The sequence below is a fragment of the Abramis brama genome, assembly GCF_963993115.1.
Source record: "Abramis brama genome assembly, chromosome: 8".
NCBI lineage: Eukaryota > Metazoa > Chordata > Actinopteri > Cypriniformes > Leuciscidae > Abramis > Abramis brama.
In genome coordinates, this window is record NC_139970.1 from 43,762,395 (window position 1) to 43,774,943 (window position 12,549).

General features: G+C 37.8%; 1 protein-coding gene across 1 annotated transcript in view; it reads right to left on the bottom strand.

Annotated features, from left to right (window-relative positions):
* Positions 1–12,549, bottom strand: part of LOC311088377 (uncharacterized protein) — a 252,493-nt gene that overhangs the window by 43,310 nt on the left and 196,634 nt on the right. The window contains exon 2 of the mRNA XM_084122438.1: positions 10,267–10,293. Within this exon, the coding sequence (XP_083978564.1) occupies positions 10,267–10,293 (27 nt within the window). The remainder of the gene's footprint in view (positions 1–10,266; positions 10,294–12,549) is intronic.

Genomic DNA, 12,549 nt, shown 5'->3' on the forward strand with positions numbered 1-12,549 from the left:
GAAAATCTGCCTGGATACATTTGTGAGAAAATCGAGCCGAGAGATCTCATAAAAAGCGAAGCGTCACACAATAACAGACAGATATGCATTTGTATGCACTAGATTTGGTATTTGTTCAAAGGTTACATGCAATTTGAAGGATGGTTTGTATATATTTGTGAAGTATTATCTTGGCTCATTTATTTATATTTGTAAAACACAATACATATTTGTAACTCCACTGCATTTTCACTCAAACTGACCTTTGTGCTTGCACATTGCTTTCTGTTTGTTTGCGAGTCGAGTTTTCCTTTGCAAAGCGGATCGAGTTTGTTTGCGAGTCGAGTTTTCCTTTGCGAAGTAGATTGTTTACAAAATGCTGGATTTGTTTGTTAAATTATGGCACATAATTCGCTCCATACCCAAAGGTCTCAACTGCTGCCAGAAATCGTCGACATGCTTATATTCTTGAAAAAGAACATGAACATAATTAGTCTGTTCTGTGTAGTTAATTTATCTCTTTTTCATGCTTGAAGAAAAAATTTGTTTCTGTTTGAACTTGTAGTTTTGAGAGAGCAGTATGATTATACACACTGTTTGCATTTAAAGTGTTATTTCAGTTATTTATATTTATTTGATTTATACTGTTTTATTTTTTTTAATGTTTGATTTGTGGAAAGGAGTTAGATTTCTCATGTGAAATCGTACAGGGGAGAAGCCAGACGGTAGAGTTTATAGCAAAACATTTTGCAGTGTTTGCATGTCCTTTACTGCATAGAATTCATTAAAATAGAAGTAAAATAACATTCATTACAGGTTGATTTCAAAATGCACCTAAATTGTTTTGCATTTTGTGATTTTCAGTTGAATAAAAGACTATTTTCCATTCATATATTTCATCATTGAGGATTTCTTAAAAATTGTGTAAAAATCTCGTCTTGTCTCGTTCTCGTGAACCCAATCTCGTGTCTCGTCTCGTCTCGTGGAGTAAGCGTCTCGTCACACCCCTAATGTATATATATATATGTATATATATATATATATATATATATATATATATATATATATATATATATACATACATATATACAGTGAGGAAAATAAGTATTTGAACACCTGTCTATCAGCTAGAATTCTGACCCTCAAAGACCTGTTAGTCTGCCTTTAAAATGTCCACCTCCACTCCATTTATTATCCTAAATTAGATGCACCTGTTTGAGGTCGTTAGCTGCATAAAGACACCTGTCCACCCCATACAATCAGTAAGAATCCAACTACTAACATGGCCAAGACCAAAGAGCTGTCCAAAGACACTAGAGACAAAATTGTACACCTCCACAAGGCTGGAAAGGGCTACGGGGAAATTGCCAAGCAGCTTGGTGAAAAAAGGTCCACTGTTGGAGCAATCATTAGAAAATGGAAGAAGCTAAACATGACTGTCAATCTCCCTCGGACTGGGGCTCCATGCAAGATCTCACCTCGTGGGGTCTCAATGATCCTAAGAAAGGTGAGAAATCAGCCCAGAACTACACAGGATGAGCTGGTCAATGACCTGAAAAGACAACGTGATCTCATGAGAATACGTGTATATTTTTACGTAAAGTGTAGTTCTACCATACGTACATTTATTTACGTTTTATACACACAGAAACGTATAATACTGACGTATTTACAGCACAAAAACATATAAAATGCACGTAATTGACAGCACAAAAACGTAATTTATTTACGTATCAAACAACTTTACCGACGTACAAATTTGTATGTATTCCTATTTAACTTATGCATATTCAAATCGTGGCATTAATGTTTTGACTCTATTGCATTCAATTGTCTTATCAATTAAATTTTCAGTCGCATTTATTAATACAGTTTAACGTTACTCATATAATAATGTTAGGCTACTCATAAATAATAACATTTCGCTCTGTTCGTGCCTTCTGCTGCAAACTCGTTTTGGAGGATTAGCCTACATGGTGTTAAACAAGAATAACGTTACACTTTAAAACCTTAAAAATACCTTCTTTAATCGTTTAACCATTTTGTAATATTTGGTTTATTTACCGTGAGACACAAAAGGCGTTTTCTCCTATAGACCCATAATACACTAAAACACAACATAAATTCACAAAAGACATCAATTTTATTAGCTTGATGTAATCCAAATCTTTAGAATCCATGCGTTGTTTGCACGAAACAGATCCAAATTCAGCCCTTTATCCAGCGATCTTCATCTCCATTCTCAGCAGAGACCGTAAACGTCAAGCCCGCGCTCGTAGTGAATTCAAATTCAAAAATTGCGCCCGAAGCGTTACGACATGTTTTACGGCAGTGATATCAAACGCTCATTGGCTCTCGCATGCTTCGTCACAGATTGCGACATGCCGTGTTTAAGTCGGTGTGCTGCATTTGAAATGGAGAAGCGCGCGCGCCTTCCCAGAGCGAACAGTGAACCGAAACCGCATTAACATTTTCATGGATTAATAACTTAAATTCTGCTCTGTAACGTTACCTCATACAAAACTATTATATACTGCCAGAGAGGACTGCGACACATCGTCATGTGAACGACTTTTGGTACCGGTTTTGACATTTTCTCAATAAATAAATTATTGTCATTATACATGTCTGTCTGTTTTTCTTTATAATTGTAGCCTAACGTTACGTAGTTTTAAGAAATTGTTAGGTTTAGGGGTAGGGGTAGGATTAGTGGCTCAAACTATTTTTGAATGATGTTAATAAAACTCCCATTTCCCTACACATATCTGTCCATTACGTTTTATCCTTTTAATATTGTCAATAAAATGGGTATGTTTAGGTGTGGGAGTAGGGTTAAGGGATCTTACATTTATAATCTATAAAATGGTGAAAAGGAAATTATACAGATATCTTTATGATATGAAATATTCGTAAATAGTTTATGTTTATTAGCTGTAAAAACGTAATAATGTTACATTTAAACGTTGCAGATACGTCCATATTATACGTTTCAGCATCTATCCAAACGTACAAAAAAGTATGTTTTCTATCTTTGAAAATTACGTATTAATACCTACGTATTAACAATGAGACCAGGCTGGAAAAGAGCTGGGACCACCGTTTCCAAGGTTACTGTTGGTAATACACTAAGACGTCATGGTTTGAAATCATGCATGGCACGGAAGGTTCCCCTGCTTAAACCAGCACATGTCAAGGCCCGTCTTAAGTTTGCCAATGACCATTTGGATGATCCAGAGGAGTCATGGGAGAAAGTCATGTGGTCAGATGAGACCAAAATAGAACTTTTTGGTCATAATTCCACTAAACGTGTTTGGAGGAAGAAGAATGATGAGTACCATCCCAAGAACACCATCCCTACTGTGAAGCATGGGGGTGGTAGCATCATGCTTTGGGGGTGTTTTTCTGCACATGGGACAGGGCGACTGCACTGTATTAAGGAGAGGATGACCGGGGCCATGTATTGCGAGATTTTGGGGAACAACTTCCTTCCCTCAGTTAGAGCATTGAAGATGGGTCGAGGCTGGGTCTTCCAACATGACAATGACCCGAAGCACACAGCCAGGATAACCAAGGAGTGGCTCTGTAAGAAGCATATTAAGGTTCTGGCGTGGCCTAGCCAGTCTCCAGACCTAAACCCAATAGAGAATCTTTGGAGGGAGCTCAAACTCCGTGTTTCTCAGCGACAGCCCAGAAACCTGACTGATCTAGAGAAGATCTGTGTGGAGGAGTGGGCCAAAATCCCTCCTGCAGTGTGTGCAAACCTGGTGAAAAACTACAGGAAACGTTTGACCTCTGTAATTGCAAACAAAGGCTACTGTACCAAATATTAACATTGATTTTCTCAGGTGTTCAAATACTTATTTGCAGCTGTATCATACAAATAAATAGTTAAATAGTTGGACATGCACCTACGATGACAATTTCAGACCCCTCCATGATTTCTAAGTGGGAGAACTTGCAAAATAGCAGGGTGTTCAAATACTTATTTTCCTCACTGTATATATATATATATATATATATATATATATATATATATATATATATATATATATATATATATATATATATATTTATAATAAATACATAATAAAACACATTTTTAGAACAATAACCTATAAGTACATAGTTAGACACTTTTACATGAGAAAAAGGAAAACAAAACATAAAAAAGTATTAATAAATTCACATTTATTTATTTATTTACCAGGAAAGTGTATATTAACAACAGTACACCTGTAACATGCCAGAATTAGCCAAGGGCTAGTTTTCATCTGTAGACCTGTTGGCCAGTTGTACAATGGTGCCCTAGGGAAAGCATACAACTGTAGCAAATTAGCTCTATGAAATATTAATAATCAATAATAACTGGTTATAATTTATTATGAATATTTGGATCAGTTAATATAATTAACTTAATGTCGTAAATTAATATTACAATCAATTAACCTGTTTGTCCCGTGAACACTCAGGATTAATTGTTTATTAACTCAAAGAAATGTATATTTCCGGGGCATGGGAAATGTCTTTCTTAATTTACAGTACTACTAAGAGCAGTAGCCAAAATCTGTATGATTAGTGACTCCAGTTATGAGCTTGAGACTCGGACAACTTTACATGTGACATGAACAAGATTTTATGAACTAGTCTAAACACTTAAACTACTCTAACATACACACACATACATGCATACAGTTTACCAAGGGAAAGAGAGCTGAAGCAGAATACAGGAAGAAGTTATAGCATTGTTTGAAATTCAGCAGATCACCAGCCTTGAGCAAACCATCAGTTTAGTTCTAACACTCATTTCTTTTAAAGGGGTAAGGATACTTAATGTATCAAATAATGAGGCTAAGTTTGATACTTGCATGTCTCGCCCATTTGAATTAAACTGTCCTGATGCAATTTGTTGAGGCTCCAGTTGATCTTTGCTGATGTAGTCTTAATGAGAGAGAACCAGTGGTAGTCAGAGTATCTTTGGTGAATGGAAAGACAAGGCCGCAGCCTGGCACAAGCTTGGTGGGTCCTTAGAGGCTTCTAGTTCAGCATCTTCTTCACGTCAGCATTCCAGTACAGGAGTAAGAGAGAGAGCTAAAAGCTGATCTTGGGTTTTTAAAGTGTGAAGAAGTAACACCTTCTGGAGGTGCAAGAGCCAATGAGAAGATTTCCCTTTGGAGGGAAAGTTTACGACCCTTTGTGTTCTAGCAGGGCATTTGAATATGTACTTTCATTGGGTGTTTAAGAAAAGAATCTTTAAGTTTCTTATAATACTAATGTGTCACAAAGTTAGCAAAATATAATGTAAATTAACAAATCGGAGACGAAAAATGGATTTTATAGAGACCAAACATGCCACACATATAATTTGGTTAACCATAATACAATATGCAAAATCTGAAACATTAATCCAATAGAGTTTACAAGAATACAAAAGACAACCACATAAAAGGAAAATCATGAGGTGGGAAAATTAGATACATGTTTACACATTTATCAAGTGGTTATATATATAGAATATATAGGATTACAGGGTTTATTTATCCTCCTCTGCAAGAGTTTAAGTGAGAGTCGCAGCTCTCTGGAGACATTCTTTTGGATCGTAAAACTCTCTGTGTGTCCTGTAACAAGACACCGTGTCCTGCCAGTTAGTTGTTAGCTTCATTTGGATGTTAGTTTTGGGGGAAGTTTCACAGGCATTTGTTGGGAGAGTGAGTTTGCTGGATCATTCATTAAATAAATGAATAATTTGTGTGTGTCTGATTGGTCCAGACGTTACACAACCTTATAAACAATTGACAACTACAAAAGTACAACTGTAGTAGTACAGCTGTGTTTGTCCACTAGATGAAAGTGTTAAAGTTCAGTAAAATTAGTTCAGAAAAACAGCATAGTTATATGCACAGGCAGCAACAACAAATAATTAGGAAAAAGCATAAAAGCAGCAATCTAAGTAGCATGCACTGTCAGTAAAGCAGGATACAACATTTGTTAGATGCAGATTAAGATAATAAGTGTTAACATTATTAGTGAGGTCATAAAAACATGCAATAATTACAGTTTAGGGGGGAACACATTCACAACTAAAACACAAGATGGCAGCAACAGGGCTTCAGTGCTGACAGGTCTGATTACTAATGAGCCAACGTTTTAGATGAGATCGAAAGGCTATATGTGTTGATGTCTCTGATTGTTAATGGAATGGTGTTCCATTCCTGGGAATCCTAACAGGTGGACTGACTAAAAGCACTTTATCTAAGAGGAATAATACAGTCCCCTCTGGACATTCCTCTAGTGATTCTATGCGCGGTTGTTCTGACATTGGCAAAATCACTAAGAGGTGGTGGGTCCATCCCGTGTAAGATTTTGTAAAGGAATATGGAGCCCTGCGGCAGGCCGGTCGACAGAGGGAGGGGCTCAGACTGACTATTATAAATATGAACAGTTTGTAACCGCTGAGAAAGATATGAGTTTATCCATTTTAATAACATTGTCTGAGAGATTAAAAGAGGATAATTTTGCCGTTAGGATATGGTGGTTTACTGTATCAAATGCCTTTCTAAGGTCAAGAAAGACTGCTCCTACAATGCTCTTGCTATCAAGTGAAAAATAGTAAAAAAAGATTTATATATGGAACAAAAACTAAATAAAAAGACACTTTTACTTTAATGTTGTAACAAGTTATAGGTTGAATTTACTGTTGCTGTATAAACTCATGCTGTGGTTCTTTTCTGTCTTAAGTAGATTTCTTAAACGTTATTGTGGATTAACGAAATTGAATAAAGACACAGAACAGAAGCACAGTGTGTGCAAACTGGTATATCCATATATCTTTAGTAGATGTTAGTAAATGTTAGTGCTGTCCTGTAACAGTGAATGTTAATCCTCTCTGACTAATTATTTAATTTATGGAACCAGAACTGAAGCCATAAAAACATATTTAAAAGAAACACAAACTGAACAAAACAATCCAAATCATCTTTAACACTTTCAGTCCACAAATATGAAAAGACAAACTCTTCAAAACTGCTTCAGTAATAAAATGACAGATGATCTGATGTGAAGCTGCTCTGTAGTGAAATGAAGTGAAACTCCACCAACATCTCATGTAACTGCACATCTATAAGTGTTAATGCATGTGACCATAATACACACCGCATATGCACTGCAAACGGAGTATGTGTGAAACGGCATAAGTGTTAATGCATGTGAACATCTAGCTCTTTATTTCTGATAATTCACTCTCTGACCTTTATCACTTTGAGCTCCAGTGCGCCTCAACTTCTTGTCATTTTCAAGCATAGTAAAAGTGCAAACATATTCTTTTGATATTTTCCTATGATTAATATTCATCCACTATGGATTACACCACTGCTGTGACACTCTAAATGCTCACTTTATTCAGAGTAAACACTGCATTAGTGAGACGCTCAAACAAAAACGGTAACACTTTAGAATAATGGTCCGTAGTTAACAAGTAGCTATGCAGGAAGTAATAGGTAGTACTGCATTAACACCGAACTTAATACTATTAACTAATATGGAAGCAATATTAACTAAGCAGTAAGTAATATCTAATTTAGTACAAAGGTAGTTCCTTGGTAGGTATTTGATTATTACTAAAGAAATGTATCCTCACTGAGAACTACTTGTGAACTAAGAAAGAATAACCAATTAATTACTAATCACAAAAGTAACATGTCTAAAAAGTGAACAATTGTGGGGTTTTTTTACTCTTAACATGGTCACAACATTTCAGAAGCTTGTGCCTCAAATGGGTTCTTAGTGGAAACCAGTTTATGAATATTATATTCCCCCAAATACATTAGCTACAGGTTGAGATTGTGACTACTACTCTTGCCAAAGGATGGACGCATGTTCTCTGTTTATTTCAAACTTAAACATAGAATAATACTAATAATGATAATTTGTTTAAAATTTTAAACAATTAGGAAGTGATGCTGACACTCATGATTGGATTAGTTCACTATTATGAGCTCTTGAGTGTCAGTTCAATATGTCTCAGACTCCAAAGACCTACCTTTATGTTACAGTAGCCGCCAGAGGAGGACTTCTCTTTAGGATATGAATATAAACATTGATGTTCTCTTGTCAAAAACAATTTGCATCCTTAATGAAGAAATTGGCTGCATTTATGTTGCGATAATCGCAAAACCACATCTTCCAGATTACAATGTTTGTTAGAATATTACTAGTGCCTGTACAGTATGTGTTAAATATAAAATTAAATAACTTGTATTACTTGTGAAAAACATGCTAACTCCTCACTAATTACTCAAGCGTTACCTTGTTATCCCGCAGGAACTAGTGATGTGGCCCATTATTTTAAAGTGAAAAACATGCTAACTCCTCACTAATTACTCAAGCGTTACCTTGTTATCCCGCAGGAACTAGTGATGTGGCCCATTATTTTAAAGTGAAAAATTTAAAATGTCGACAGTCAGAATAATTAATGCAAAAAGTGAACTGAATAAGCAACGAAATTAGCAGGTATTTCACGCTTGTTCAGACACAACGACAGTCAAAACTGTCAACAAAGAATTAACAGCAATAATGCGCTTTCCTTCGTGTTGCAGTTTAACTTCAGACAGAAGTGTAAAAGATGTCCTGATGCAGGACAGGATCATATAGTTTCATATTTAGTTTTGATTTCAACTGTGAACAAACAGTGAGTTGTATTTTTTAGAGTTACAATTATATGAACTAAGAGCCTTCGTCATCTCCCTCCACAGGTGTAATTCACGTTTTGAGAGTTAGAGACTCTCCCACTCTTTACCGTGTAACTTATATTTAGGAAACCCTGGCATTGTGATCACTTGAATATACCAACCCGGTCACACTAAATGCGTCTCTATAGCACGCATTGTCTTTATCGTGCAATTTATATGCGAAAATGAGTTTTTATGTGCATATGATATGCATGGTTAGGTTAAGGGTAGGTTTAGTAGTGGTGTGGGGTACGTGTGTATTATACGTTTGGTTCGGATTAGAGGTTTATCATTTGAGAAACCAATCCTGTTCAAGTAGTGCTATAGACAACACTTAATGCTTGTTGTTGGGTGCGTGTGTAAGCCTATTACACGCAATAAAGTGCGTATCATATGCACACAAAAAATCACAGCTCAATTATTTCTATATGAGAATAACAGTTATTGTTAAATCCTCTGTCTAATTTAACCTGTAATTTATTACATGGTACCAGAAGAGAAACAACCAAAGTCATATTTAAAACTCACCATCCAGACGCCAGAAACACAGACAGAAGAAAACGATGCGAAACATCTTCAGCGCTTTCAGTCCACAAATATGAAAAGACAAACTCTTCAAAACTGCTTCAGTAATAAAATGACAGATGATCTGATGTGAAGCTGCTCTGTAGTAAAATGAAGTGAAACTCCACCAACATCTAAAATAACCACATCCTTAAGTGTTGATGCATGTGAACATCTAACAGTATATAAGCTCATTATTTCACGCTCTGAACTTTGTCACTTTGAGCTCCAGTACACCTCAACTTCCTCTCAATGACATAATTTTCCACAGAATTGAACTAACCCATAACATGATAAATATATCTAAAAGCAACACTTTGATCTTGTCATGAGATTCTGTGAGTGTTTGGCTCTGCTCTCTCCACTAACTTAAATGTCTCGATTGTTTCTCCTCTCAGACTGATTTCAGAGTTTCTCTAATGGCTTTATGGAGATGGAAGAGTTCTCTGATATGAAAATATGATTAATATTCAACCGCTATGGATTCCAACGTTCCACATAAACACCACATTAGCGAGAGTCTGCCTTATTAAATCACACAACAACAAGGTGAGGTTGTGTAATAATATGAGAGACTACATGCAGTTTAGCAGAGGCTCATATACTGTGGATTGACACTCAACATTAATACAATATGAAGTTCATGGGAATGCTGGTTTCAGAAAGGGGATTGAGCCGACCGCTGAAAGGGTTCATGATGTGGTCGAGGCCAGAGAAACAGAGAAACACAGAAGTTTAAGAGCTTTAAATCAGAAGTTGGCTTAAGCTGAACCCTTGCTTACTTTGACAAGAAAGCATCAACCAAAGTCATCTCACATGCAAGCGTTATTGATTCAACAACAGAGTGGATGAATTATTCTCATGTGTAATGTTACTGTAGAAGAAGCATCAGCACAGAGAGTGAATTAAAGGGCACCTACAGTATTATGCAAAATCCACTTTTACATGGTGTTTGGACATAAATGTGTGTTGGCAGTGTGTGTGCAGATTTAAAACTCACCATCCAGACGCCAGAAACACAAACAGAAGAAAACAGTGTGAAACATCTTCAGTGCTTTCAGTCCACAAATATGAAAAGACAAACTCTTCAAAACTGCTTCAGTAATAAAATGTCAGATGATCTGATGTGAAGCTGCTCTGTAGGAAAATAATAATAATAATAATAATAATACATTTTATTTATTTGGCGCCTTTCTGGACACTCAAGGTCGCCTTACAAGAAGGTGCATTAAAACAAACTAAAAACTAACTAGGGTAAAAACTAGCATAAAAACAGGTTAAAATACATCAGTTAAAAGCAGTACAGGAGGATAATGTAGTAGTGGCCAGAGTAAGTAGGCTTATCTAAACAGATGAGTTTTGAGTGTGGATTTGAAGTGTGGGAGTGAGTCAGAGTTATGGAGGTCAGGGGGGAGAGTGTTCCAGAGCTGGGGAGCAGAGCGGCTGAAGGCCCTACTCCCCATGGTGACAAGGCGGGCTGGTGGGACAATGAGATGGAGAGAGGAGGAGGAGCGGAGAGAGCGGGCAGGTGTGGCAATATGAATGAGGTCAGTCAGGTATGGAGGGGCGAGGTTATGGATGGCTTTGAAAGTGAGGAGCAGGATTTTGTAGTGGATGCGGTGTGTGATGGGTAGTCAGTGTAGCTGTTGGAGGACTGTGGTGATGTGCTTGATGGAGGGTGTGTGAGTGATGATGCGTGCAGCAGAATTCTGAACAAGTTGGAGTTTATGGAGGGTTTTTTGAGGGAGACCAAACAGGAGAGAGTTACAGTAATCGATTCGGGAAGTGACAAGGCTATGGACAAGAACGGCAGTGGAAAGAGGAGTGAGAGAAGGGCGTAGGCGGTGAATGTTCCTAAGGTGGAAGTAGGCTGAGCGGGTGATGTTATTGATGTGTGCAGTGAAGCTGAGGGTGCTGTCCAGGATGACACCCAGACTCTTTACCTGAGGGGAGGGGGAGATGGAGGAGCCGTCAATGAAAAATGAGAAATTGTTTATTTTACTTAAGGTGGATTTTGTGCCAGTGAGTAGAAGTTCAGTTTTATTGCTGTTAAGTTTGAGGAAGTTTGAGGTGAACCAGGACTTTATTTATTATAAGGCAGTTGGTTAGGGAGGAAGGTGGGAGTGTGCTGTTGGGTTTACTGGAGATGTAGAGCTGGGTGTCATCCACATAGCAATGAAAATGAATGTTGTGTTTCCTGAAGATGTGACCAAGGGGGAGAAGATAGATCAGAAAAAGCAAGGGGCCAAGGACAGAACCCTGAGGAACACCAGAAGTGAGAGGGAAGGGATGAGAGGTGAAGGACTTTAGCTGAATAAACTGGGAGCGGTCGGAAAGGTAAGAGCGGAACCAGGTGAGGGGAATACCAGTGATGCCGATGGAGGAGAGTCTGTCCAGAAGGATGGAATGCGAAATGGTGTCAAAGGCTGCACTGAGATCAAGCAGAAGGAGGATGGATAGTGAACCGGAGTCAGCAGAAAGGAGGAGGTCATTGGTGATTTTGATAAGAGCCATTTCAGTACTATGGAGGGAGCGAAAGCCAGATTAAAATTGTTCATAAAGGTTATTGGAGGAAAGGTGGGTTTGGAGTTGAGCAGCGACAGTTTTTTCAAGAAGTTTGGAGATGAATGGAAGGTTTGAGATGGGGCAGAAGTTATTGAGGTCAGTGGGATCGGAACCGGGTTTCTTGAGTATGGGAGTGACAGCAGCAGTTTTCAGAGAGGAGGGTACAGTACCAGAGGTGAGGGAGGCATGAATAATATTAGTGATGAGGGGGGAAAGAGCAGGAGTGGATGATTTAACAAGAGAAGTGGGGAGAGGGTCTAGTTGACAGGAGGAGGTATTTGATTTCTGGATAAAAGTGGAAATTTGATTAACAGAGGGAGGGGTAAATGTTGAAAATGGATGGGTTGGAGTGAATGAGGGTGGAATGGATGGGCTTATGACTGACGGAGTAAGTTGCTGGTGAATGTGTTGGATTTTTGTGGTGAAAAAAGATGACAGTTTATTGCAAAAGTCAGAAGAATAGAGATGGGATGGAAGTGAATCAGGGGGGTTTTGTGATGTTAGAAATGAGGGAGAAAAGAGCCTTGGAATTGCCTTCATTGGAGCTGATTAACCGGGAGTAGTAGGTGGATTTGGCTTTGGAGATGGAGTCTTTGTATTGGAGGATGTGAGTTGTGTACATGTCTTTGTGTATGGTGAGTCCAGTTTTCCTATGGAGTCTTTCCAGCCGGCGGCCTATTGCTTTTTGTTTTCTGAGGGTGGGAGTAAACCAGGGTGC